Source organism: Crinia signifera, chromosome 3 (assembly GCF_055691185.1).
Source record: "Crinia signifera chromosome 3, ASM5569118v1, whole genome shotgun sequence".
Lineage (NCBI taxonomy): Eukaryota > Metazoa > Chordata > Amphibia > Anura > Myobatrachidae > Crinia > Crinia signifera.
The window spans coordinates 62,356,311-62,383,565 of NC_139219.1; the positions used below are offsets into that span (position 1 = coordinate 62,356,311).

The 27,255-nt window shown below is 41.6% G+C and overlaps 2 protein-coding genes across 6 annotated transcripts in view; one reads left to right on the forward strand and one right to left on the reverse strand.

Moving 5' to 3' along the window:
- The window catches only part of FANCL (FA complementation group L), an 84,833-nt gene extending 63,077 nt beyond the window's left edge, over window positions 1-21,756 (forward strand). The window contains exons 8-14 of the mRNA XM_083175898.1: window positions 14,253-14,403; window positions 16,139-16,222; window positions 16,406-16,451; window positions 18,032-18,113; window positions 19,674-19,790; window positions 20,036-20,107; window positions 21,442-21,756. Coding sequence (XP_083032024.1) covers window positions 14,253-14,403; window positions 16,139-16,222; window positions 16,406-16,451; window positions 18,032-18,113; window positions 19,674-19,790; window positions 20,036-20,107; window positions 21,442-21,477 — 588 coding nt within the window. The 3' untranslated portion in view covers window positions 21,478-21,756. The remainder of the gene's footprint in view (window positions 1-14,252; window positions 14,404-16,138; window positions 16,223-16,405; window positions 16,452-18,031; window positions 18,114-19,673; window positions 19,791-20,035; window positions 20,108-21,441) is intronic.
- Window positions 20,562-27,255, reverse strand: part of VRK2 (VRK serine/threonine kinase 2) — an 80,706-nt gene continuing 74,012 nt past the window's right edge. For 3 of the 5 annotated variants that reach the window (XM_083175894.1, XM_083175895.1, XM_083175897.1), the window contains 2 exons: window positions 23,907-24,065; window positions 20,562-21,714 (listed from right to left, as the gene is read on the reverse strand). In XM_083175894.1, the coding sequence (XP_083032020.1) occupies window positions 21,517-21,714; window positions 23,907-24,065 (357 nt within the window). In that variant the 3' untranslated portion in view covers window positions 20,562-21,516. The remainder of the gene's footprint in view (window positions 21,715-23,906; window positions 24,066-27,255) is intronic. The other 2 variants (XM_083175896.1, XM_083175892.1) reach the window with 1 other exon arrangement.

The window sequence follows — 27,255 nt, forward strand, 5'->3', positions numbered from 1 at the left end:
GGGTTACCGCCCCAAAATGCCCGTAGGGTGTCAGCCGGTGGCTGGCGGTTGGTGATTCGATCACCAGGAGCAGCTCTAATGAGAGCTGCTCCATCTGTAAATTGCAAGATTGACCTTTTCTTGGTTGATAAAGAGGCATGAATCTACCTATTCTTATAGTATCCCTGTTTACTAAATAAAATCAGTTTATTAATCATTCATAAACATGCAGTAGCCTGTACAGCTTTGCAACTCTTTTTCGTGCGTCCCTGTTTTCTTGAAGATGTGCCTCAAGAGAAGCTACTGTAGCACTTTCTCCTCCCAGCTTTGTTTGTAGTCATGTAAGGAATCAGAACCTTATACTGTTATTGGATTGTATCATTAACCCCTTCCCGACAATTGACGTACATTTACGTCATGGTCGGGAAGTACTTCCCGACACATGGCGTAAATGTACGTCATGGCTTGTAACTGTCACCGCGTCTATAGACGCGGTGACAGTTTCAACATGTCTGCTGTCCCTGACAGCAGACATGTCCGTGCATGCCCAGGGGGGGCTGCGATGCCGCCCCCCCGTCGGCGATCGCTGTGATTGGCTGTTCAGTGTGAACAGCCATTCACAGCGTTTTCCTGTGTCACCGGCGAATAACGTTCGCCGGTGACACGGGATCGGAGGTGATTGGTGCTGTAAAGTACAGCACCAATCACCGCGGGGTGTAAGGGTGACACTGGTGTCACCCCACCTCACCCCGCCCGCCCCCAAAGGCCGTGATTGGTTCGTCGGGCCGACGGACCAATCACAGCCAAGGAGGGGGATTTAAACTAACGGTGACTGCACTGCAGACGCCATTCCGGTCTGGAATAGCGTGCAGTGCGGTCACCGTGCCCAGCTGTCGCCATTTACTGACCAGAACTTTGCCAAATACTTACCTGATCCTTGCAAATACCTTGCCTGATCACTGCTTCATCACTTGTAGTGCGCTGGATGCTTCCTGGATCCTGTTACTTGTGACTTCCTGTGTTGTGAACTTGTGCTGCTGCAGTGTAATAGCGTTAGATAGAGAGAGAGAGAGAGATAGAGAGAGATAGTGTCAGAGAGTGCTATATTTTGTGCTGCTGCAGTGTGATATAGTTATAGATAGAGAGATAGAGAGAGAGAGATAGAGAGAGAGAGATAGAGAGGCCTAGTGACAGAGAGTGCTATATTTTGTGCTGCTAGGCCTAGTGACAGATTGTGCTATATATTTTTTATATAACTGACTGCTGCCCCCCCTTTTGTGCTGATCAGTATAAATTAACTGATCAGCAACTTTTTGGGGGCGCAGGTTTTTTTTTATATATATATATATACCTGTCACTGCTGCTGCTGCAGTGTCATAGAGTGATAGATAGTGAGATAGAGAGAGATAGTGACAGAGAGTGATAGTGAGTGCTAAATTTTGTGTCTGCTGCCCCCGCCTTTTGTGCTGATCACTATATCTGAGGTGATCAGCAACTTTTTGGGGGTGCAGAGGTTTTTTTTTTTTTATATATACCTGTCAGTTGCTGCCAGTTGCACTGTCAGTTGCACCAAAGGTTGTGCACCTGCTGCCCCTCACTGGTAATCAGTGTCGCATCACTGATCACCTTTTTTTTTTTTTGTGGGTGCTGTGGGGTCTTTTTTTAATTTTTTTTTTACACACACTGTGATTTTGTGGGTGTCCTGTGGCCACTGTGCGCTGATCAGTGACGTACATCACTGATCAGCTTTTTCGGCACAGGGTTGATCTATTTTTTTTTTTTTGATCAAATTCCTGTTGCCTTTGAGCGCTGTTCAGTGACGGACATTACTGACCAACATCTGTGCTCAATTTTTGGCGCAGGACCTTTTTTTTTTTTTTTTTAACCCCTTCAATTTTTTTTTTTTTTTAACCCCTTCAATTTTTTTTTTTTTTTAACCCCTTCAATTTTTTTTTTTTTTTGTATAAAGTATTTTTTTTTTCTGCACTACATACACACTACACACTACACCCCCCCCGGGTTGAAATAAAGTTTGTACCCCCCCCTACACTATACACGTGTTGAAACATTTCACTACCAGTAACACAAAAATAAAAATGGCATCCCAAATGTCATCCCAAATGTCATCCCAGTCATCCAGAAGAATGTATTCAGTGGAGGAGGCATATGCCATGCTTGCCTCTGACTCTGACACAGCCAGTGAGGCAAGCGGGGAATTTGAAGGATTCGTCTTAAGCTCCTCTTCCTCCTCTGGTGATGAGGGACCCCCTCAAAGACGCCCCTGTAGAGCAGCTGAGCCCCCCCCCCCCCAATAATTGATCTCGTATGGACCCCACCACCAGACAATTTTGAGCCCCAGGTTCCTGAGTTTTTGGCCATGCCAGGAATCCAATTTGATTCCACAGGTCTCAGAGAAATTGACTTTTTCAAATTATTTTTCTCTGATGATTTTATAAATTTAATGGTGGACCAAACTAATTTATATGCCCAGCAGTTTATTGCTCAAAACCCCACGTCATCATTTGCTAGGTGGACCCCTGTAGATGCAGTAGAGATGATGACGTTTTGGGGTCTGGTGTTTCATATGGGCATAGTAAAAAAGCCAGAAATTAGGCAATATTGGAGTACAGATGTTCTGTACAGCACCCCATTTTACCGTATGGCCATGCCCCGGGCTCGATTTGAGACGATCCTTACATTTTTGCATTACAACGATAATGCACAGTGCCCACCCAGAGATGATCCCACCTTTGACCGGCTATTCAAAGTCAGGCCGGTCATTGATCATTTCAGTGCCAAATTTGAAGACATGTACATCCCAGATAAATTCATTTGCATAGACGAGTCCCTTATACATTTTAAAGGAAGGGTTAAATTCCGCCAGTACCTTCCCAGTAAGAGGGCAAGGTATGGCATAAAAATGTATAAGCTGTGTGAAAGCACCTCAGGGTACACTCACAGGTTTAGGGTATATGAAGGGAAGGATTCAAGAATTGAACCGCCAGAATGCCCCCCCTCCCTCGTAGGTGTTAGTGGAAAAATTGTCTGGGATTTAGTGCACCCCTTCCTGGATAAAGGTTATCACCTCTATGTGGATAACTTTTACACTAGCATCCCCCTGTTTAAGGCCCTTGGTTCAAGAGGTACAGCAGCTTGCGGTACTGTGCGCAAGAACCAAAGAGGCCTCCCAAAAACGCACATTGCCCAAGTAATGAGAAGGGGTGAAAGCAGGGGAATATGCACCGAAAATATGTTGTTGGTCAAATATAAGGACAAGAGGGATGTCCTTATACTGACAACAATTCACGGAGACAGTACCACCTCCGTCCCTGTACGAGGTACCAGTACCCACACCTCAAAACCTAATTGTATCCTGGATTACAATAGGTACATGGGCGGAGTGGATCTTTCAGATCAGGTACTGAAGCCGTACAGTGCCCTGCGGAAAACAAAAATCTGGTACAAGAAGGTGGCCGTGTATATCATCCAGATGGCACTGTATAACGCTTACGTGCTATTCCGTTCTACCGGCCAGAGGGGGACATTTATGCACTTTCAAGAGGAAGTCATAAAGGGCCTAATATTTGGGAACCAGCAGGCAGAGGGCCCCAGTACTTCTAGTACTGGCCCCCGTATTGTACCAGGGCAGCATTTTCCTGATGAAATCCCCTCCACTGGAAAAAAGGGCAGGACACAAAAAAGGTGCAAAGTTTGCTATAAAAAGGGAATAAGAAAGCAAACTATTTTCCAGTGTGACACTTGCCCCGACAAACCCGGCCTATGTATAAAGGAGTGTTTTAAAATATACCACACATCTATGGATTATTAGGTTCATAATTTCACCATGCTTCGGGGGTCTTGCTAATGCCACATAGCACCCACCATTCATTCCACCAGAATCTGAGCCGCAAAATCCAAAAATCACTCCTTCCCTTCTGAGTCCTGCCATGCACCCAACTGGTATTTTTTGGTCACATGTGAGGCATTGCCGTACTTGGGAGAAATTGGGGCACAGATTTTGGGGTGCTTTTTCTCCTTCATACCTTCTGAAAATGAAAAATTTTGAGCCAGAACTGCATTTTTGTGTAAAAAAATGTAATTTTTCATTTTCACTGCCCACTTGTATCAAAATTGGTGAAACCCCTGGGGGTTTGAAATGTACACTATACCCCTAGATGAATTCCCTGAGGGGTGTAGTTTGCAAAATGGGGTCACTTGTGGGGGGGTTCCACTGTATTGGTGCTTTGGGGGTCTTGCTAATGCGACATAGCACCCACCAAAATTCCACCAGAATTTGTGCTGCAAAATCCAAATATCACTCCTTCCCTTCTGAGTCCTGCCACTTTTTGGTCACACATGAGGCATTGCCGTACTCGGGAGAAATTGGGGCACAGATTTTGGGGTGCTTTGTCTCCTTCATACCTTCTGAAAATGAAAAATTTTGAGCCAGAACTGCATTTTTGTGTAAAAAAATGTAATTTTTCATTTTCACTGCCCACTTGTATCAAAATTGGTGAAACCCCTGGGGGTTTGAAATGTACACTATACCCCTAGATGAATTCCCTGAGGGGTGTAGTTTGCAAAATGGGGTCACTTGTGGGGGGGTTCCACTGTATTGGTGCTTTGGGGGTCTTGCTAATGCGACATAGCACCCACCAACATTCCACCACCAAAAATCACTCCTTCCCTTCTGAGTCCTGCCATGCACCCAACTGGTATTTTTTGGTCACATATGAGGCATTGCCATACTCGGGAGAAATTGGGGCACAGATTTTGGGGTGCTTTTTCTCCTTCATACCTTCTGAAAATGAAAAATTTTGAGCCAGAACTGCATTTTTGTGTAAAAAAATGTAATTTTTCATTTTCACTGCCCACTCGTATCAAAATTGGTGAAACCCCTGGGGGTTTGAAATGTACACTATACCCCTAGATGAATTCCCTGAGGGGTGTAGTTTGCAAAATGGGGTCACTTGTGGGGGGGTTCCACTGTATTGGTGCTTGGGGGGTCTTGCTAATGCGACATAGCACCCACCAAAATTCCACCAGAATCTGAGCTGCAAAATCCAAAAATCACTCCTTCCCTTCTGAGTCCTGCCATGCACCCAACTGGTATTTTTTGGTCACATGTGAGGCATTGCCGTACTCGGGAGAAATTGGGGCACAGATTTTGGGGTGCTTTTTCTCCTTCATACCTTCTGAAAATGAAAAATTTTGAGCCAGAACTGCATTTTTGTGTAAAAAAATGTAATTTTTCATTTTCACTGCCCACTTGTATCAAAATTGGTGAAACCCCTGGGGGTTTGAAATGTACACTATACCCCTAGATGAATTCCCTGAGGGGTGTAGTTTGCAAAATGGGGTCACTTGTGGGGGGCTTCCACTGTATTGGTGCTTTGGGGGTCTTGCTAATGCGACATAGCACCCACCAAAATTCCACCAGAATCTGAGCTGCAAAATCCAAAAATCACTCCTTCCCTTCTGAGTCCTGCCATGCACCCAACTGGTATTTTTTGGTCACATGTGAGGCATTGCCGTACTCTGGAGAAATTGGGGCACAGATTTTGGGGTGCTTTTTCTCCTTCATACCTTCTGAAAATGAAAAATTTTGAGCCAGAACTGCATTTTTGTGTAAAAAATGTAATTTTTCATTTGCACAGCCCAGTTGTATCAAAATTGGTGAAACCCCTGGGGGTTTGAAATGTACACTATACCCCTAGATGAATTCCCTGAGGGGTGTAGTTTGCAAAATGGGGTCACTTGTGGGGGTGTTCCACTGTATTGGTGCTTGGGGGGTCTTGCTAATGCGACATAGCACCCACCAAAATTCCACCAGAATCTGAGCTGCAAAATCCAAAAAATCACTCCTTCCCTTCTGAGTCCTGCCATGCACCCAAATGGTATTTTTTGGTCACATGTGAGGCATTGCCGTACTCGGGAGAAATTGGGGCACAGATTTTGGGGTGCTTTTTCTCCTTCATACCTTCTGAAAATGAAAAATTTTGAGCCAGAACTGCATTTTTGTGTAAAAAAATGTAATTTTTCATTTTCACTGCCCAGTTGTATCAAAATTGGTGAAACCCCTGGGGGTTTGAAATGTACACTATACCCCTAGATGAATTCCCTGAGGGGTGTAGTTTGCAAAATGGGGTCACTTGTGGGGGGGTTCCACTGTATTGGTGCTTTGGGGGTCTTGCTAATGCGACATAGCACCCACCAACATTCCACCACCAAAAATCACTCCTTCCCTTCTGAGTCCTGCCATGCACCCAACTGGTATTTTTTGGTCACATATGAGGCATTGCCATACTCGGGAGAAATTGGGACACAGATTTTGGGGTGCTTTTTCTCCTTCATACCTTATGAAAATGAAAAATTTTGAGCCAGAACTGCATTTTTGTGTAAAAAAATGTAATTTTTCATTTTCACTGCCCAGTTGTACCACAATTGGTGAAACCCCTGGGGGTTTGAAATGTACACTATACCCCTAGATGAATTCCCTGAGGGGTGTAGTTTGCAAAATGGGGTCACTTGTGGGGGGGTTCCACTGTATTGGTGCTTGGGGGGTCTTGCTAATGCAACATAGCACCCACCAACATTCCACCAGAATCTGAGCTGCAAAATCCAAAAATCACTCCTTCCCTTCTGAGTCCTGCCATGCACCCAAATGGTATTTTTTGGTCACATGTGAGGCATTGCCGTACTCGGGAGAAATTGGGGCACAGATTTTGGGGTGCTTTGTCTCCTTCATTCCTTGTGAAAATGAAAAATTTTGAGCCAGAACTGCATTTTTTTGTAAAAAATTTAATTTTTCATTTGCACAGCCCAGTTGTATCAAAATTGGTGAAACCCCTGGGGGTTTGAAATGTACACTATACCCCTAGATGAATTCCCTGAGGGGTGTAGTTTGCAAAATGGGGTCACTTGTGGGGGGGTTCCACTGTATTGGTGCTTGGGGGGTCTTGCTAATGCGACATAGCACCCACCAAAATTCCACCAGAATCTGAGCTGCAAAATCCAAAAATCACTCCTTCCCTTCTGTGTCCTGCCATGCACCCAAATGGTATTTTTTGGTCACATGTGAGGCATTGCCGTACTCGGGAGAAATTGGGGCACAGATTTTGGGGTGCTTTTTCTCCTTCATACCTTCTGAAAATGAAAAATTTTGAGCCAGAACTGCATTTTTGTGTAAAAAAATGTAATTTTTCATTTTCACTGCCCAGTTGTATCAAAATTGGTGAAACCCCTGGGGGTTTGAAATGTACACTATACCCCTAGATGAATTCCCTGAGGGGTGTAGTTTGCAAAATGGGGTCACTTGTGGGGGGGTTCCACTGTATTGGTGCTTTGGGGGTCTTGCTAATGCGACATAGCACCCACCAACATTCCACCACCAAAAATCACTCCTTCCCTTCTGAGTCCTGCCATGCACCCAACTGGTATTTTTTGGTCACATATGAGGCATTGCCATACTCGGGAGAAATTGGGACACAGATTTTGGGGTGCTTTTTCTCCTTCATACCTTATGAAAATGAAAAATTTTGAGCCAGAACTGCATTTTTGTGTAAAAAAATGTAATTTTTCATTTTCACTGCCCAGTTGTACCACAATTGGTGAAACCCCTGGGGGTTTGAAATGTACACTATACCCCTAGATGAATTCCCTGAGGGGTGTAGTTTGCAAAATGGGGTCACTTGTGGGGGGGTTCCACTGTATTGGTGCTTGGGGGGTCTTGCTAATGCAACATAGCACCCACCAACATTCCACCAGAATCTGAGCTGCAAAATCCAAAAATCACTCCTTCCCTTCTGAGTCCTGCCATGCACCCAAATGGTATTTTTTGGTCACATGTGAGGCATTGCCGTACTCGGGAGAAATTGGGGCACAGATTTTGGGGTGCTTTGTCTCCTTCATTCCTTGTGAAAATGAAAAATTTTGAGCCAGAACTGCATTTTTTTGTAAAAAATGTAATTTTTCATTTGCACAGCCCAGTTGTATCAAAATTGGTGAAACCCCTGGGGGTTTGAAATGTACACTATACCCCTAGATGAATTCCCTGAGGGGTGTAGTTTGCAAAATGGGGTCACTTGTGGGGGGGTTCCACTGTATTGGTGCTTGGGGGGTCTTGCTAATGCGACATAGCACCCACCAAAATTCCACCAGAATCTGAGCTGCAAAATCCAAAAATCACTCCTTCCCTTCTGTGTCCTGCCATGCACCCAAATGGTATTTTTTGGTCACATGTGAGGCATTGCCGTACTCGGGAGAAATTGGGGCACAGATTTTGGGGTGCTTTTTCTCCTTCATACCTTCTGAAAATGAAAAATTTTGAGCCAGAACTGCATTTTTGTGTAAAAAAATGTAATTTTTCATTTTCACTGCCCAGTTGTATCAAAATTGGTGAAACCCCTGGGGGTTTGAAATGTACACTATACCCCTAGATGAATTCCCTGAGGGGTGTAGTTTGCAAAATGGGGTCACTTGTGGGGGGGTTCCACTGTATTGGTGCTTTGGGGGTCTTGCTAATGCGACATAGCACCCACCAACATTCCACCACCAAAAATCACTCCTTCCCTTCTGAGTCCTGCCATGCACCCAACTGGTATTTTTTGGTCACATATGAGGCATTGCCATACTCGGGAGAAATTGGGGCACAGATTTTGGGGTGCTTTTTCTCCTTCATACCTTACGAAAATGAAAAATTTTGAGCCAGAACTGCATTTTTGTGTAAAAAAATGTAATTTTTCATTTTCACTGCCCAGTTGTACCACAATTGGTGAAACCCCTGGGGGTTTGAAATGTACACTATACCCCTAGATGAATTCCCTGAGGGGTGTAGTTTGCAAAATGGGGTCACTTGTGGGGGGGTTCCTAAATTTTAGCATCTTATGGTGCCTAGAAACCTACTTGGTGCCTAAAAAATAATCTCATAAAAAGGAGGCTCCAAAATCAAGTAGGTGCTCCTTCTATTATGAAGCCTGTGGTTTGGTCAACGTGCACACTAGGGCCACATATAGGATATTTATGAAAACAAAAGAATTGGGGGAATCAATTTTTAGTCACATTTCTCTAGTAAAATGTACTGTGTTCCTTAGAAAAATGTATTAAAATTGCAAATCTGCAAAAAAAATGAAATTTTGAAATTTCACCTACACTTTGTTTTAATTCCTGTGAAACACCTAAAGGGTTAACAAACTTCCAAAATGCTGTTTTGAATACTGTGAGGGGTGCAGTTTTTGAAATGGCATCATTTATGGGGGTGTCTCACATACAAGTCCCTCAAAGTCACATCAGAACTGAACTGGTCCCTAAAAAAATCAGTGTTTGAAATTTTCTTGAAAATTTGAGAATTTGCTATTCATATTGTAAGCCTCCTAGTGTCCAAAAAAATGAAAAGGAAGTTGAAATAATGATGGAAACATAAAGTAGACATATGGTCTATGTTAGTTATTAACTATTTTGAGTGGTATGATTATTTGTCTCACAAGCAGAAAATTTAACATTTTGCAAATTGCTAAATTTTCCATTTTTTTACGACATTTTGGTATTTTTCACAAAAAAACACAGACTGTATCGACCCAAATTTACCACTAATTTGAAGTACAATGTGTCACGAAAAAACAATCTCAAAATCACTGGGATAAGTAAAAGCAAAAAAAAGTTATCCCCACTTAAGTGATACATGTCAGATTTGAAAAAAAGGGCTCTGTCAGGAACGCAAAAACTGGCTCTGTCAGGAAGGGGTTAATATATGTTCCATTCTCCCTTGTGCTGGCTTTTAGTTGGGTTTTCTAGTTATTTAGAGAGAAAATTGTCTTTTATCATCTCCAGGTCATAATTTAATTCTGCAAGGCAGTGTCACATTATAAACAAGATTTTCCTCTTTAAGTGGATTAATATATATTAATGCCGTGTTGATCATTTCTTTTCTGGCCGAGGCATCCCAGAATCTCATATTTTATATTTCCACAATGATGAAACAATTGTACATGGAAAGCATCCTCTCTAATAAAGATGCCAGCATCCCAACTACCATCAGGGGAATGGAACCAAAATCCCAACATAAATTTGGATGTAGGCGCTGGAATCCCGATTGCTAGGATCACAAAAGTTGCGATGCGGGTTGGAATAGGCCAGGGAATGGTGACCTAAGTATAGGCACTAGGGGGAGATTTAGAGTAAGGCTGTGGGAGAGAGATTACGTGTAGGATGCAGGGAGGGTTAGGTACTTATAAGGAGGGGTTAGGGTTAGACAGCATGGTGGGGGCTTAGGTTAACCCTTTCAGGTCCAACGCCTAGTCAGGTGCAACAGCCCTAGCACTAGTAGCAGATCCAATGGTAAACCACTTTAAAATAAGAACATTAACATCGTTCAACATTTAATGTAGACCATTTTTGAATAAAAAAAATTACAATTAATTAAAACATTTAAACCAGACTGTTTGAATTGAAAAAAAAAAAAATTGGACTGTTAAAGGGTTAAGACTGCCGGGCGAGCATATGATTTGGGACTAGGCTGCGGGATGGAGGATCAATATACTTACCAGAACCCTCTCGGGATTCCCTCCATGCCATCATCAGTATTCTGAACGCTAGCATTCCCTAGTCGGTCATCCATATGTATTCTTCTCTATGATATATGTATATACACCAATTTGCCATAACAATAAAACACAGACAGGTGACACAAATAAAATTATCTTGTTACAATGGCACTTTTCAGTGGGTGGGATATATTATGCAGCAAATGAACACTCAATTCTTGATGTTGATGTGTTGGGAGCAATGGTTAGTACTTGCCAAAAGTGGTACAAGCAGGGATAACCAGTGGAAACAGGGTTATGGGCACTCCTTGCTCTTTGATCTGCGTGGGGAACGAAGGCTAGCCCATCTGGTCTGAACCAACAGAGCAGCTATTGTAACACAAATTGCTGAACATGTTAATGCTGGCTATGATATTACATTATCCAAGCACACAGTGCTTCGCAGCTTGTTGCCTATATGGCTGGGTAGCCCATGATGACCTCTGTCCACTACTGAAAGCGCCTACAATGAGCGTTAGAAGTAGACCATAGAAGAAGATGGTCTGGTCGTGTGTGTAATTCTCCTTGAAAACTGCTTGTATTCTATGGCAGTTTATGATAAGCCAGTTGCAAATGGGTTGCTATTCTTCCTATGTTGCCTTAATGTATTTAAATTATATGAATAAAAGTGATTATAAGCAAATTTATGTCACTGATAACGGAAAGGTAAAGAGATGAAAGCAACTTTTGCAGACATATGAAAATTACACAATTAATTTTAAGTGTCCTCCAGCAGCCGTGATCGCTTTCCAGGAACGTGTGAAAAATATATGGGGAAAAAAATTAGAATTACTAGAACTTATGATGAGGGCTTTTATGATAGTTAAGTGACTGACATTATCATATCCTTCCCTCTATTTAGTTAGAAAAAAAATACATCTTCAGAGTAATAACTAAGTCATGTGCTACATACTGTAGGTACTTGCTCTTCTTTTCTTCCTCAAGTGCTTCTCCCATTAATGCAGTTCTGCAGCACCAAAATACGGTTATTTTAATATTTGTATTCCTTAAGATCATATGTTTAATATATTGCATGATACTACAATTACAAGGTTTTAACCCTACAGCATACACTGTACAGTAAATGCATTAATATCTGAACATACACAACCAAATGTATGAAGTCTTAACAAGTGATAAAGAGAGATAAATGACCGGCCAATGAGCTCTTAATTGTCATGTTAAAGGCTGGGTTTGAAAAATGACTGTTAGGGGCTAATTGGCCTGTCCTTGATTGCTCTCTTTATCACTCTCCGATTATCACTTTTTAAGGCTTATAATACTTTTTAGCGCACAGGATTTAACTACATACAGTATATTACTGAGCTGGAACCGCTTTACCGCTGAGAGTTTCCCCTGACCTGTTTTAGATCCATTTTTTCTAACATCAATATCATTCTTTTCTTTCTTTACTATTATTATTTTTTTTTTTTTATGCAATACAGTTTGAGTATCTCGTATCCAAAATTCTGGTCCAGAGCATTTTGGATAATGGATTATTCCATATTTCTGAATATTTTTATATTTCAATGAGGGATCTTGCATTTATGTTGTATATACACATCAAAAATATGAAATACACACAAATATATTTTATTTGTGCATGAAACAAGGTTTCAAAACATGAAACAAAGTTTCAAAACATGAAACAAAGTTTGTGTACTGTCTCAGGCAATGAATCTGAATGGCAAGCAATCATGTTTTTGCACGTTTAGTGCCAGTTACATATCTTGTCCACAGTAGTGACAGTTGCAGATGTTTACAGTAGTGCTTTTACAAAAAAAAAAAAAAATAGCATTCTGGAAACTATGGATAAGGGATACTCAACCTGTATTGTAACATTTTGAGCTTTTTCCAGAAACTATCAATACTTATACTCACTACTATGGGGGATATTTAATCCCACGTCACGACTGTCGGGACGTCCCAACAGCGGTGACCCTGTCCCGCTCTCGGCCTGCTCGACAGCAAATCGGCAGGCGGGATTCAATGTCCCGTTTGCCGAGTGCCGAAAATGGGGCGTGGCTGTGAGAAACGGCGTGATCTCGACAATCCATGGCCGATCTGTGCAAAACGAGCCCAACTGTTTTCAGGCTCGTTTTGCCAGGATGCCTGTTTAATGCTGTCGGTAAAGACCGCATTGAATAGGCACGCGCCGCTATTTCCCCCGTCAGAAATAGCAGAGGGGGATTGAATACCCCCCTATGTCTTCCAAATAATAAGTAAAGTTGTGGAGTGATTGACAGATAGTATAAGATTGTTGGAGGTAATGGGGCAAGGCTACTGTATTGTAACCGCTTCAGGGGGGGGCGTGTAGCAGCCAGCTACTGCATTTGGCCCTATCATCATACGTGGGATGCGGTTAATTTCCCGGCGGTCGGGATCCCGGCGGTCGGAATCCCGACACTGGAATCCCGACCGCCGAAATCCCGAAACTTTCTCCCTCCGTGGGTGTCCACGACACCCATAGAGGGAGAATATAATAGCGTGCCGAGCGTAGCGAGGCACCGGGCCCGCTGCGTGGCGAGCGCAGCGAGCCCGCAAGGGGGGGCGATCCATGTCCCCCCCTTGTCGGGATTTCGGCGGTCGGGATTCCAGTGTCGGGATTCCGACCGCCGGGATCCCGACCGCCGGGATATCATATCGGATCCTCATACGTGATACAGATATTCTGAGCATCTATACAGTGCATCCGTAAAGTATTCACAGCACTTCACTTTTTCCACAATTTGTTATGTTACAGCCTTATTCCAAAATGGAATAAATATATTTTTTTCTCTCAAAATTCTACACACAATACAGGGGCAGCAAAATGGCTTGCCAATCAAAAATATCGGAGAAACATCGGGATGAAATCACATAGAACAGTGGTTCCCAACCCCGGTCCTCAAGTACCCCCAACAGTGCATGTTTTCCAGGTCTCCACACAGAATCACAAATGACATAATTAGCTCCACCTGTGGATCTTTTAAAATGTGTCTGAATAATGAGTGCACCTGCTGGGTGACCGGAAAACGTGCACTGTTGGGGGTACTTGAGGACCAGGGTTGGGAACCACTGACATACAACGTCCGTTGTTCACTTCCATACACTGATTGTAAAACTACAAAACCTAAAAGGCATCTTAAACTAAAAAGTAAAAATTTTAGGTAATTTTGTATGCCATTTTTAAAGGAAAACCAGAAAAATTCAAAGAGGTTATGCACTTATTGTTGAATAGCATCTGTGCATCCATGTCTTTGGCGTCAAATACTGACTTTTCTCACTTGGTAATAGTATTTTGATTACTGTACATATTATTTTTTGTTTTTTATCATAGAGCACCTTCACCAATGGGTTGATGCCTCTTCTAAGTTGAACCAGCTCCTAGGCTAATTCTGTCACCTATTACATACATACAAATAAGTGACTTATCCAGACGTGGACTCAACTGCTAGTATAAAACTGGGGTTCCATAGGGTATAAGCACACGTTCTATAGACCGTTCTAATAGTCACTTGTGTCAGACGTTGCATGATAGAATATTTTTGTCTCCAGTTGCTCCATATATTCCATCATTTTTGTACTATGATCTGATTTCGAACATATTTATTACAGATATTTATGGTTTGATTTTTTTGTTCTCTTGTTTATTTTTTACAATTCTTAAAAGTGATTTTTTTTTTCCACTCTCCCCCAATTTCTCATTATTAGAGTAATTTACAAGACATTTATAACCAAGTTTTATCGACCTTGGAGTCATTAAAAGATTTTTGGGACGCTTTAGATGAAATTGACAAGAAAACATGGGTACTGGAACCAGAGAAACCCACACGAAGTGCCACTGTGAGAAGGATTGCAATAGGTGAGCGCTGATAGATGTCTCTGTCCTGTTTCTGTATACGTACATCACCTTTGTCCCAGCATGTCACATACAGCACAGTGTATGGCTAATCAGCACAACGGTAACGCTAGCCTTTCATCTGAGGATTCCTCTGGGAGTTATATTTTTAATCTCATTTGTCCAAACTGTCTCACTGTCCTTATCTTTTGATGTACTAATATTTTTTAACCCTTCAATGGTTAGTAGTTGTTGCTTCTGTGACTTAAGAATATTTTTCTGACTTATCTTTTGCTATTTTATCCAATTACATTTTTTATTAGTTTTTTTTTTTTTTGTAGAGGGATTTGTTTTCAGTATCAATGTGTGTGTGTATGCACTGGCGTAACTATAAGGCCGCAGCCCCCGCGGTGGCGGGGAGGCGCCGGGGGTCTGCGGGCGCTATTTTTTCTCCGCCAGCTCCCCACTGCTTGTGGGTGCAGCGGGGAGCTGGCAGGGGGGTCCATGCGGCGTGGAGGTACCTGTATTCAGGGAGAGCCTGAAGGTCCCTGCGCCGTTGAGTATGATGTTGCCGCCGCCGGGGTCCCTGCAGTGAAGTGGAAATAACGGGCTATCTCCACTTCACTGGAAATTGTCCCGGCGGGGGGGAGCAAAAGTTTTCGTTACGCTACTGTGTGTATGTGTATATGTATGTGTATAGTGTGTGTGTGTATATATATCCTTGCATAGTATAAAAGAAAGTCCCAGAAGGGTTTCTGTGTATCTGAACGCGCTAGTCTCTAAAGCCGCTGGACACATTTTTGTGCAGTTTTCACCGGTCTAAAAATATCCTTTTCACACAATTAGTGCACTGTTGTCCCCCATTTATTCTCCCCATATGTAATTTTCTATCCTTTGTAAAAATAAAATAAAAAAAAAGTAGTGTAGTATAAAGGTGTTTTACTTTTCTTTTTTAATGCTAATGACACAGTGATTATGGGCATGATTCTGGTTCGCTCACAAAAGCAAATTCTCTAATGGACAAAACCATGTGCACTGCAGGGAGGGCAGATGTAACATCTGCAGAGAGTTAGATTTGGGTGGGTTTGTACTTCAAATTAATATCTATATTGCAGTGTAAAAATAAAGCAGCCAGTATTTACCCTGCACAGAAACAATAAAACACCCAAATCTAACTCTCTCTGAACATGTTACATCTGCCCCACCTGCAGTGCACATAGTTTTGTCCTTAGAGAGAGAATTTGCTTTTGCGAGTGAACCAGAATCAGGCCTATAATCAGGACATTAGCTTCATTTAGAATTAAAAACAAACAGTTCATTTAGTACGTGATTACATTTTTTGTCTTTCAAATGCTAATCCCTCCAAACTTTTTGTCTATAATGACCAAGAGTAATTTATGATTATCAAGTGAAATTCCTAATTGATACTAGACAGCAATGGCATGCAGATGATTGGGTGGTCGAGGCATATGCCGAGCTAAGCATTACTATCGTGCGATACTTTTAAAATTTTGATACATTCACCCCTTGGCTGAATGCTGAGTGTTATGTCCGTTGTGATGGAGCGGTAGGTATTGTAATATTCCACCATGCTTTGCTTTAATAATACGGCAGCACAAAGTCACGTTAAGCCAGAAAAATGCCATTGCTTGGGCTTACTAGTCCCTTAATATACTGTTTTTCATAAAATATCGTTTCAGGGCTTTACTAATTCATACAACAATTTCTTATGCACTCTATTTTTATCCCGTACTTACAGGTAACAATGTGTCCATTACAATTGACCTAGATCCCAGACATCCCACGATGATCCCAGAATGTTACTTCCTTGGAGCAGACCATGGTGTGTTCTTTGTTCAGCCGCATTACATTATTTTGTCCCTTCCACAAGATTGCTTACTATTAAATGTGAACCTATTTGTACGTTGTATGTTCTATATATGGTTATTTGTGACTATGGATAATAAATGTCATTTTATATTGTAATGTTCTCCGCTAATTATAATTATTTTTCTTTATTTTTTAGTGGTACATCCATTAAAAGATAAGTTGAATAGCAACATCCATTTATGGTAAGCATTGTTTTCTGAATATATGTTTATTACACAGTAATTTAAAATCAGCCAAATGTTTCTGCTGCCCTCCCATACAAGAGAACTGTATTATGTTGTTAGATTTTCTACTGTTTTTTTCACTTGCAACCTGTTAAAAAAATGTTGCTAGGGATAATGGGACTGATAATGGACCCTTGGACAAATCTCACAAATCTTAGCACCAAAGATATACCAGTGCACATGTGCTGGATTATGGACACGGACAGAGATTGCTAGGGCATATTGCTTTATCGGTCCATCTATGGACCACAGTTTTCATAAACGGAACAGGAACTTACGGACGCACACAACTTATCAGTCTGGTAGGAGTATTGCGAGGGTAAACATTAGGTGGGATATGCTTCCAAATGCAAACGTCAGCATATAAGAGCAGATTCTCAGTCTAACATAAGTACTGTTAGTAATAATAGTGTTAGTAAAAGTGTTATTTATATAGCACCTTTCTCCTAATAGGACATTTACCTTTACAGCAAACGAACCAAGCTTAACAGTGAATATTAGTGAAATGCTTGAGCTGCCACAGTATGTGAAATCACCTTTGGGTGTATGCGACTTGGGTACAATATGTAAATGTATGTACAAAGGGGATGATTGCTCCTGGGAAGTGCTACATATATGGGGACTTCTAAGTCAGTACTTTAGTGCTACAAAACAGACTGTTTAGCACTTGTTAGGGCTTTCAAGTGAGAGAAAGGGAATTCTGCCCAGCATGTTAATGACTTTACAGATCATCTTAATGAAGCAATAAGAATTTGAGACCATTTTAACACAGGAGTTCATATAGAGATACATAGTCCACAAGATGCTTTGGCCAGGGAGAGTGTGTTTGGAGTGAAAGGGGTATGCCTGTAAATCTCATCGAAAAAATAGCTGGGTCATTACAGATCCTAGAGAAGAAACAAATGTACTGATAATCAGATCCACATTCGTTGGGTGTTGTAGTTATTTAGAAGGCAAGGGCATTTTCATCAGGAGGAGAGGGCTGAAGGTAGGTAGATTCCTTAAATGTTAACCAATCATACCAAGTGGCAGTGAAGTATGAGATAGTTAACAAGACAGAAGAGGTTATCTCTTCCATGGCATTACAAAGGTCAGCTCTCTGGAATCACCGAGAGATAGAGGGGAAAGAAGGGGATATTCATAAATGAATGATAAAGGCTCTTGTGTGTCCAAAGCAGGGTTGCCTCCCTGACCCTCTCCTTCAGGGAGAAAATGCTCTGCTCCTGGACTTCCCTGGTAATGTCTGATTGCCAGCACCTGTGGTGAAACACCTTTCTTATCAATTACCTAGCTCCCCACAGGTGATGGCAATCATTCATTACCAGGGAAGTCCAGGAACAGAGCATTTTCGCCCTGAAGGAAAGGGTCAGGTAGGCAACCCTGGTCTAAAGGTAAAAAACAGAATTCAAGAGTAAAAGGGAGTGAGAATCCAATAGAAAAAATGGTTGTTTAGCCATTACAATACAGATTATCCGATAACTACTTGTATCATTTTTAATAGATTTATTTGTGCTAATTAAGTTACTCTTTTTGTTTAGGGATCCACAAACTGGATTGTTGCAAAACATGAAAGATATTTTAGAAATCGATTTTCCATCACAATCTGATTTTAAGAAATCCGTAAGTCATTCTTATAATATCCATTATTTGTGTTCTTTTCTAACCCAGTTTGTTGAAGAAGATAAGTGCTACTTGATTTGTTCAAGAATTCTAAAGTATCTTTTTTTTAGCTTCCGCATTGTGGTTAGGGTACTCTCCTCCCTGTGGTGCATGATAGTTAACTCCACGGTATCTTATACAAAATATCAAAAGTGAAGCCCCATAACTGAGAAATTTTATATTTATAGTATCTAAAGGTGCCCACACACTAGAAAGATCTGCGATCTTAAGATGTGCGCATAAATTAGCCTTCAAATCTTTTGTCCGATCTGGACAAAAGATTTCAGGCAAGCGCACATCTTTACCAAAGATTTTTCTTAAGATCCCGTGTGCGTTCCTATGGATCTTTTGTTAAATCTTCTGATCTTTTGTGCAGCACGTAAGATCAGAAGATTTAGCAAAAGATCCACGGGAGCGAGCATCGACCGATTTTTGATCGAAAATCGGCCAATCGGCCCAAAAATCGTTCTAGTGTGTGGGCACCTTTAGACTTTTCCCACTCCTAGCAAGACTGGTGGTCACTCCCTGCTTTAGGAGAACGTACAGAAATTACTGATTGGTGGGATGCCGATAAGGACTTCTGTAAATAATTGGAAAAAGAAAGAAGTTGCAGACTTGACTCTTCACACATTTTGGGTCTGCATCCTGTGGTTTTCTGGTGACCTAATTCCATGAACAACCACCAAACTATTAGGGAAATACCATAATATCTTGCCCTCCCAGAACAGCGAGGAGGCTCCTGAAAGTTGGGTGGTGCTAACTAGCCAACCTCCTGTAACCATATAGGAAAGAGCAACACATGCGTGTAACTCCAGCACAAAGAAGTGCATATACAACTGTAGCACAGAGGCAAGGAAGGCCGCAATTGTGTCCAACTCAGAAGTAGGACCAACGAGGAATAATCCCACCCCCTTTAACAGACCCTACCCCCTTAGGGCTGCTTCCATACATTTTCCGGGCTGCTTTTTCATTCCAATCTGCCCCTTTGCAATTCTGTTGTTTTAACTCATCAGCTTTCCTATGTGAATGTCCGTGTCTGGTATTTCTATTCTATTCTCAACTCCACGCCGACGTGGATAGTGGGGGTATGAAAAGGTCGTAGGACGCGTACTGCCGCCCCTCGCGGGCTCGCTGCGCTCGCCACGCTTCAGGTTTATAGTGGGGGGGTGGCGTGGGGGTGCATTTAACATTGTAAGCACCCATTTGGGTGCTTAACATTGTATAAGCACCCATTAGGGTGCTTATACAATGTTTAATCGCATCGCATCGTATGGCATTGTATGCCATGAACAATGGCATACAATTTCAAAATTGTATGCCATCGTGCACTATCGTATTATATCGCGTCGCATCGCATACCATCGTATGCGTTATGGTATGCGATGCGATGGGCGCCGCCAAAATACACAAGTACCAAAAATTCTATTTTCAGCACAATAATTAATGGGAAGATATAAATTGCATAATTATTATTTAACTGTAAAAAATTCTCTGTGGTTAAAGTGAATTTATTTTCTGTAGGATTTTAGCATGGACTGTGGAATATGCTACGCTTACAGGCTGGACTCTGCCATTCCAGATCAGGTGTGTGATAACCACCACTGTGGGCAACCCTTTCACCAAGCCTGCTTATATGAGGTAAGTATCCTAATACCAGAGACTACAGTATTTGCCTAATATATGAACGACATGTCAGTACATTCTGATTACAGTTTAACATGCCAATACACTCTTATAGCAAAGCATGCACTTTGCAAGAAAATTATATTAATGCCAGTGAGGTCTACGAATGTTACAGATATTGCGTTGTGAGGGATAATGTGGCTATTGGTGCCTTTTCCCCTCCTATTGTATTACATTTATTCTTTCCCTTTTCTCCTTAGTGGTTGAACACACTTCCATCTAGTAGACAAAGCTTTAACATTATATATGGTGAATGTCCTTACTGCAGCAAGGTAAGATTAATGTTCTCATTTCATAGAGTTCCTCGACTGTTATCCTAGCAAACTGGTTCCTTTGGAGCGGATGCTTACTTGAAATGTTCCACATGGTCATGGTATAGATGTGTCCTCATGCAGCACAAGATGTCTGGTGTGAGTGAGCCATCAGGCCCCACAGAACTCAGCCAGGCATTCGACTATGACACAAAAGGACATTGCCAATATAATGTGATATGACACTTAAATATTATGTGTGACTGAATATAATATGCACAAAAAAAACCATCTCGTACTTAAATTTAGTATAGATGTTGGGGCTGCCTGACCCACAAAATTCCCTGAAAATGACAAAAATTTACTTGACAATTGTGGGTTGGCGCCCTATATGCGGTCTAACATTTAGACCCAGCAGCCTTAATTCCTTTTTCAGATTTCTTATACAAGTAGGCACACCAGAAGTCCTTAAAATTAATATTTATTAGGTATTTTTAATTGATAAGTGATGCAGTATTTCATGCAGTGCAAATTCTTCTTTATACCTTGTACAAATGAGGGTTTATAGATGATGTGTAGAAGAACCCAACGCATTTCGTCTTACACAAGACTTCATCAGATATTTTTAATGGATTGGAGTAGATTCTGAATAGAAGTAGAATTTGACAATACGCTTAAACCAAGGCGCATCGGAGTATGATAGGTAGGGTACCGGTGATGTATACAATTAGGCTTCCTATTCAGAATACAAAAATGGCATGTAGACTTTGATATCCCAAAATTAAATTAAAAGTCCCAATTCATTATAGGAATCCCTCTTATTATTTTCCCAAAAGTTCAATAATGGCTCATAAATTCAAGCACTGCATGCATTCCCAGAATATTGCAGCCTAGAAGCTGTCCAACCAAATGTTCAATGTAAACTATTTCCAAACTTGTAACACTAACAATCTCATCCCCAACCGAGCAGTTAGGGTTACACCCTACCCCCCACGAGGTTGCCTGTTTTGTCTGAATATTGTATCTGTACTGTATTTGTATCCAAATGTGTATACCCACTTTAACATTAATTTTCCCCTGTGTTGAACGATAGATCAGATGATCCAGATACAGAAGATGTATAGCAGATTTTTATAGTTTATGGAAAGGAAGAGGAATTATAAGCATTGGTGTTATTTTTCCTATATGTTAAACACTTTGTTGCTAGAGACTTGTTTGTGTGTGTGTTGGTGACATAATGCAGCTTTTATATTTTAGCTACTAAAATGAGATTTTCACAACAAGCATAAGTTTTGTTTTTTTTAAAGAAATTCACTGTGATCATCAATGACCATACCATTTTTTTTAATTTTCAGCCTATTACTCTGAAGCTGTCTAATAAAACCTTTTGACTGGCTAAGAAGATGGTCATCCGACTTAATGGAATGCAGTTAATATAATAAACAGTAGATCAGAACCAAAAGTATTGGAATAACTACAGCATATTTATATAAGCTTTGACGATCCTGGTGATGAATATTAGGTTCGTATGATGAAGCTGGTCTTTCTTTCAAGTCATGATCCTGAAACCATTCATCTTTGTCTAATTGACCTTTGTAATTCTGAATAAAGTTCACATTGACTGTTCCCTGCAAACAAAACACAAAACTATTAAAGATTTAAAAATATTATCCAGTCTGCTCCTAGATTGTGTTCTAGAATGAAACCTTCAAGAAGTTGTTAGCACTTAATAATACATAAGTGCAGGGTACACACTGGGCGATATCATTAACCCCTTGAGTGGTGGGTTTTGCTGGAGCAGGACAAACCTACCAGGGCAGGTTTGTCCTGCCCCAACAAAACCCACCACAGAAAGTAGGAAGGGCCCCCCTCACTTCCGCTCCGCCGTTTGTACACCGGAGCTACCCTGCTGCCCCAGCCGCCAGTCAAAGTCAGCATTGACCACAGGCGGCAGGCTCGGGGATGTTCGCGGCAGCTTGGGAGGACTCAGCCATCTGAACTCCTGAGGGCTCCCGAACATCCCTGAGCCTGCCGCCTACGTCACTGCTGTAAATGGCGGCAGTGGAGCTCCGGTGTACGAGGGGGGGGGATGACGGGGGCGGTCCTAGAGGTGGTGCTCCGCTGGAGGCACCACTGGCGAGCACCTGCTGCATAGTGGTATGCCTGGACATTTTACAGGACAGCCCGCTGCGGCAGCGCAGCTAAGCTCCGAGAATTTCCGGGCATACCACTTAAGTGGTTAATTACATATTGCGCATATCAGTTAATGTTTTTCAGATCTCCTCACAGAATGACAAGAATTAATTAGCTCCACCTGTGGATCTTTTAAAATGTGTCAGCGAGTAAGGAGTACACCTTTGCCGCAGCTAGGTTGTCTGGAAAATGTGAACTGTTGGTAGCTGTCAAAGACCGGAGTTCGCTACCACTGGTCTAGAGCATGGGTAGCCAACTCCAGTCCTCAAAAGTTAACATTTTCCAGGTTTATTTACAGAGTCACAAGTAAAATATTTAGCTCCACCTGTGATCTTTTAAAATGTACCAGTGAGTAATGAGTGCACCTGTGCACCTGCTGGGTGGGCTGCAAAATGTGAACTCTTGGTAGCTGAGGACTGGAGTTGGCTACCGCTGGTCTAGTGAGTATACTCCCACACATCATGAACAACACTAGCCCTCTGAAAACAGTGAGAATGTTGTTATCATTAGTAAAGTCACACTCCATGCCAAGGAAAATTTATAGCTATCCAGAACATGGCTAACTTAATTTTCATATGTACAAAGTGGATATACAGTACAGGTCTAACTCCTAATAGTAAATTATTAAAATTACTTTAACAATATGGGTACTTCATGTAGATCATGGGGGAGATTTTTCAAAGCTTGTAGAAACCAATCATCTGCCATGTTACAGGCTATGGGGGATATTCAATCTCGGGTCACAACTATTGGGCTGGCCCGACAGCCCTGAACCCTGTCCCATTCACGGCTGGCTCGTCGAAGAATCGGCAGACAGTATTCAATGTCCCGCCTGCCAAATGCTGAAAAGGGGGCATGGCCGCAAGATGCGGTCATGGATCGTCGAGCTGTGGCCGGGACCTCGACAATCCATGGCCATTGGTGGCAGAGCAGGCCCAACTGCTTCTAATGTCGGGCCTGTTCTGCCGAGATCCCTGTTCAGTGCTGTCGGGAAAGACGGCATTGAATAGTGCCTCACCACTATTTCTCCCGTCGGGAATATCGGCGGGAGATTGAATACCCCCTATGTTTGAAAAATGACAGGAAATAAGTGGTTGGATGAGCTTTTTCAAAAGATTGAGAGATAATGAAAAGGTTATGTGTTTTCTTATAAATTGGTACTTTTAAGTTTAAGAAATGCATAGATATCCCTACTGGATGATGTGTCCAGTTACTACTTTATTTAATGATGATCAATGGGTTTCACTGGTAGCAAAATAGCACTGTATCTTGATAGTTTTTATTTTCCAACTAAACACATAGGGTTTTGTTTTTTAATATATTGCCGTTTTAAATTACACCAGCAAAATTACATAAAAACTTAGATTTTGATAAATTGCTACTGGAAAATGATCATTATGCAGTCTACATTTATCAGCATTTACTTTGTCAACATATAGGCACCGGTGTTGCCTGCAGCAACATATTTAGTTACATTTGTTTCCCCTCTCGTACAAACCCTGCACTCCCCATACCATTCAGAACCCAATTTAAACTTCTTACCTGCACTACTTATCTCCCAAATAGTATAAGTAGTGTACAATGTACAGTATATTGGAGCATGAACGCATCTTACAGCCAGCCTTACCATTGGTCTTTTAATATGGACTAGTTCTGGGTACAAATCCACTGGAGCTCTGTTCTGACACCTACTGGATTCTCCATAGATAGTGTCCTGAAGACAATCTCCATCATATTCGACATTGCTTGTGCTCATAAAATTTCCATCGGTTTTCTTTGAATTAATCTGTATTATGAAAAATACCATGCAAATAAAGACAACTGTGATGACATGTTGCAGAATTCATGTACATTTGCATAGCGAGGACAGCATATGTCTTTCTCTTCCCATGCAGTAAATTCTTGACCGTGTTAATTATTTCCAAAATATGAAATAACACACTGAGGGTTAGGTCAGTGTACACTTCGCAAACAGAGCTTCATCAGGACCTGAGGGTTAGGTCAGTGTACACTTCGCAAACAGAGCTTCATCAGGTCCTGCTGAAGCTCTGTTTGCGAAGTGTACACTGACCTAACCCTCAGTGTGTTATTCCCTTTTCCCCTCCCCACTTATACTGCATTTTGATTGTGTCCAGTTTTATTTTTAGACCAAGTGAACGCCAGTCTCCACTGGGCTCACTAATTGTCTCAGGCTGCAGCGTGAGACATCTGCGCTGCAGCTTGCTGTTTTACAGAGCTGGTGTTAAGTCGGACGGCGTTGTATTTGGCACGCCGCCGCTCACCATAGTCTCTGTTTACTTTTGCCGCTACCTTGTATTTATTAGGAACAGGCTATAAGACGGACAGCGTTGTACTTGACACGCTGCCGCCTGCCTTGCTCGCTGTGTATGAGCTCCCTCCTTACCTTCTAGAGCGGGCAATAACTCGGACGGCGCTGTAATTGACACGCCACCGCATGCCTTAGCTCTTGAAGGGTTAACCACCAGTGTATCATATCTATACCCCCGGCTAACACGGGGTGCCAGAGGAGTGGCAGTCCTCATTGGCTACCGCAGGCTGGGGAGATCTGCAGTCCCAATTGTATGGTGATTGCTCAGACACTGGTGTGCTTTTTGGAGGGGCCTCTGTAACTCCCTAATTAATACCACACTATCTGGGATTAATTGTTATATTGGTTACACAGTTTCCAAGCCACAGTGCTTAAGGTGATAGGCATTTCCAGATTTCTGGACACAACTCCAATCTGACAGGGCACATATAGTAAAGCATGTTGTACTCCCACAATACTAGTACTCACTGCCTGTCAGCACGGTTCTAATTAAAAAAGAAACACCGTTTGCAAACTCTTAAAGGGGACCACAGGGGAATTGGGCCACACTGAGTGAGGATAAATTCGCTTATCCTTTTTAATACACTGTCCGTGTTTTATGTTTCACTGTTTTGTCTATATTTCGCCTCTTTGTCTTTTAATATAAGTTAATAAAAGCTAAATTTGATGCTATTTTTCTCATGAGGTGCACCACACAGAAAGACATTTCCTTTTCTCCTTTTTGCTTGAACCTCGATCCATGTCCAGTGGTAGCACACCCTCTTCCTAAATATAAAGGAATAATTCTACTTCCATGAGGGTCCTGTCTGAAATACATTTGTAAATAAACCTGTGCGACTGACCGTCCTTTCCCCCTGTCCCCCAAAAAACCTACACAGAAAGTGGTACAGATTAATATGCAAGAGTAAACTGATAGTAATTCCCGAACTGCAGGCTGGAGTTGCCAGTTACCTGTAGTGGAGGGTACTTTGTAGGTTGAGCTACTATTTAGTGAGATACAGTAGGTGAATTGGATTTTAAAAATGTTACTTTATGTCTGATGTATAGACTGCACAAAACAAGTGCAACCACATTGCCCTGTAGTTTACCAAGGCCGTAAAAGCCACCATATTGTACTTTTTAAAACCCAAGAAAGATAGAATGGCTAAAAATACCAATTTCACACTGTCCTGTCATCTGGGTTAATTCAGCACCAGTATAGGAAACTAATGCGACAAACATTTGACTGTAAGGAAAATCAGGGGAGACAGGAGCTATAGACATGTGCACAACTCAATTTAACACATGAAACTACTGTATGATATTGAAAAGAATCCTGTTATAATGTACAATAAATCACAGCCTACACTAGCAATACAAACCAGGTGTTCTGGCAGTACAGGTTGAGTATCCCGTATCCGAATATCCGTTATCCGAATTATTATATGTACAAGAAGATTGCTTGGCATTCAAATTCAATAGCTGAGATAGTACACAAAATTTGTTTCATGTTTTGAAACCTTGTTTTTTGAACAAATAATATATATTTGTGTGCATTTCATGTGTTTGATGTGTTTATACAGCAAAAAATGCAAGTTACTTCAAAATACATCATTGAAATATTAAAATATTCCAAAATACGGAATAATCCGTTATCCAATATTCTCCTGGTCCCGAGCATTTTGGATACGGGATACTCAACCTTTACTGATAGAACAGCATTTATTACATAATAGAATCAATACAGTACATACAGTATATTCAGAATTTTTTTTACCACAGATTCACAAGTCTTGGTTATAAATATATAAATATCTCATATTAGAGCTATCTATCTAGTCGTCCATCCATCTATACAGTATATCTATTTAAAAAAACTAATCTAAGACAAAATGTGTTCAGTATTCATTTGTGAAAAGAGCTGGGTTTGGATTGTATTTCTGGAGGTTCTTCATCTCGCCTATTTACTTCAGTCCAAACCTCCAGAACATCACCAGTTAGATACAGAGCTCAACAAACATAGAAAATTTAGGAGCCAGCACAAAAGGTTTAGAAACAGACCATCAATAGCAAACAAATACTGTAAATGAACCACACATTCCATCAGACTCCCATACCTAGCTCTGGTGCCCAGTTCATTGTATGGCACCAACACGTAATATGCCACACCACTGTGCCCCCAGATGGATAGCATAGCAACAGTGTCCTTTATACACAATATGCCACAGCACAATAACCCCCAATATACCGTATGCCACACTACAGTTTACAGTTACATCTGCATCCCCTTCAGATCCCAATTAAAATTTGTTACAAGCACAAGGTCCTCACCCAATCCTCTCCTGTTTACAATGCTGACGTTTTCCTTTACACTCCTGCCTAGCTGCCTCACTCCACCCATGATTGTTTACTCCCCTCCCGCTGAGACCTTTCTCATGCTGCTTTCTACCAATGGAACTCTCTCCCTATTAGACTCTCCACAAAGTTTCCCGCTCTTAACATAACCCTCCTTGCTTATGGTCTCACCTTTCTGTATAGCCCCTCAGCTTTAGACTGTGAGCTCTAACTAGCAGGACCCTGTTTTCTCACTTGTACCATCATCGCCTCCGATCTGTAACCCTTGGGTTCTGCTACTTATTTAGGTTTGATCTCTGCTGCCACAGCACTG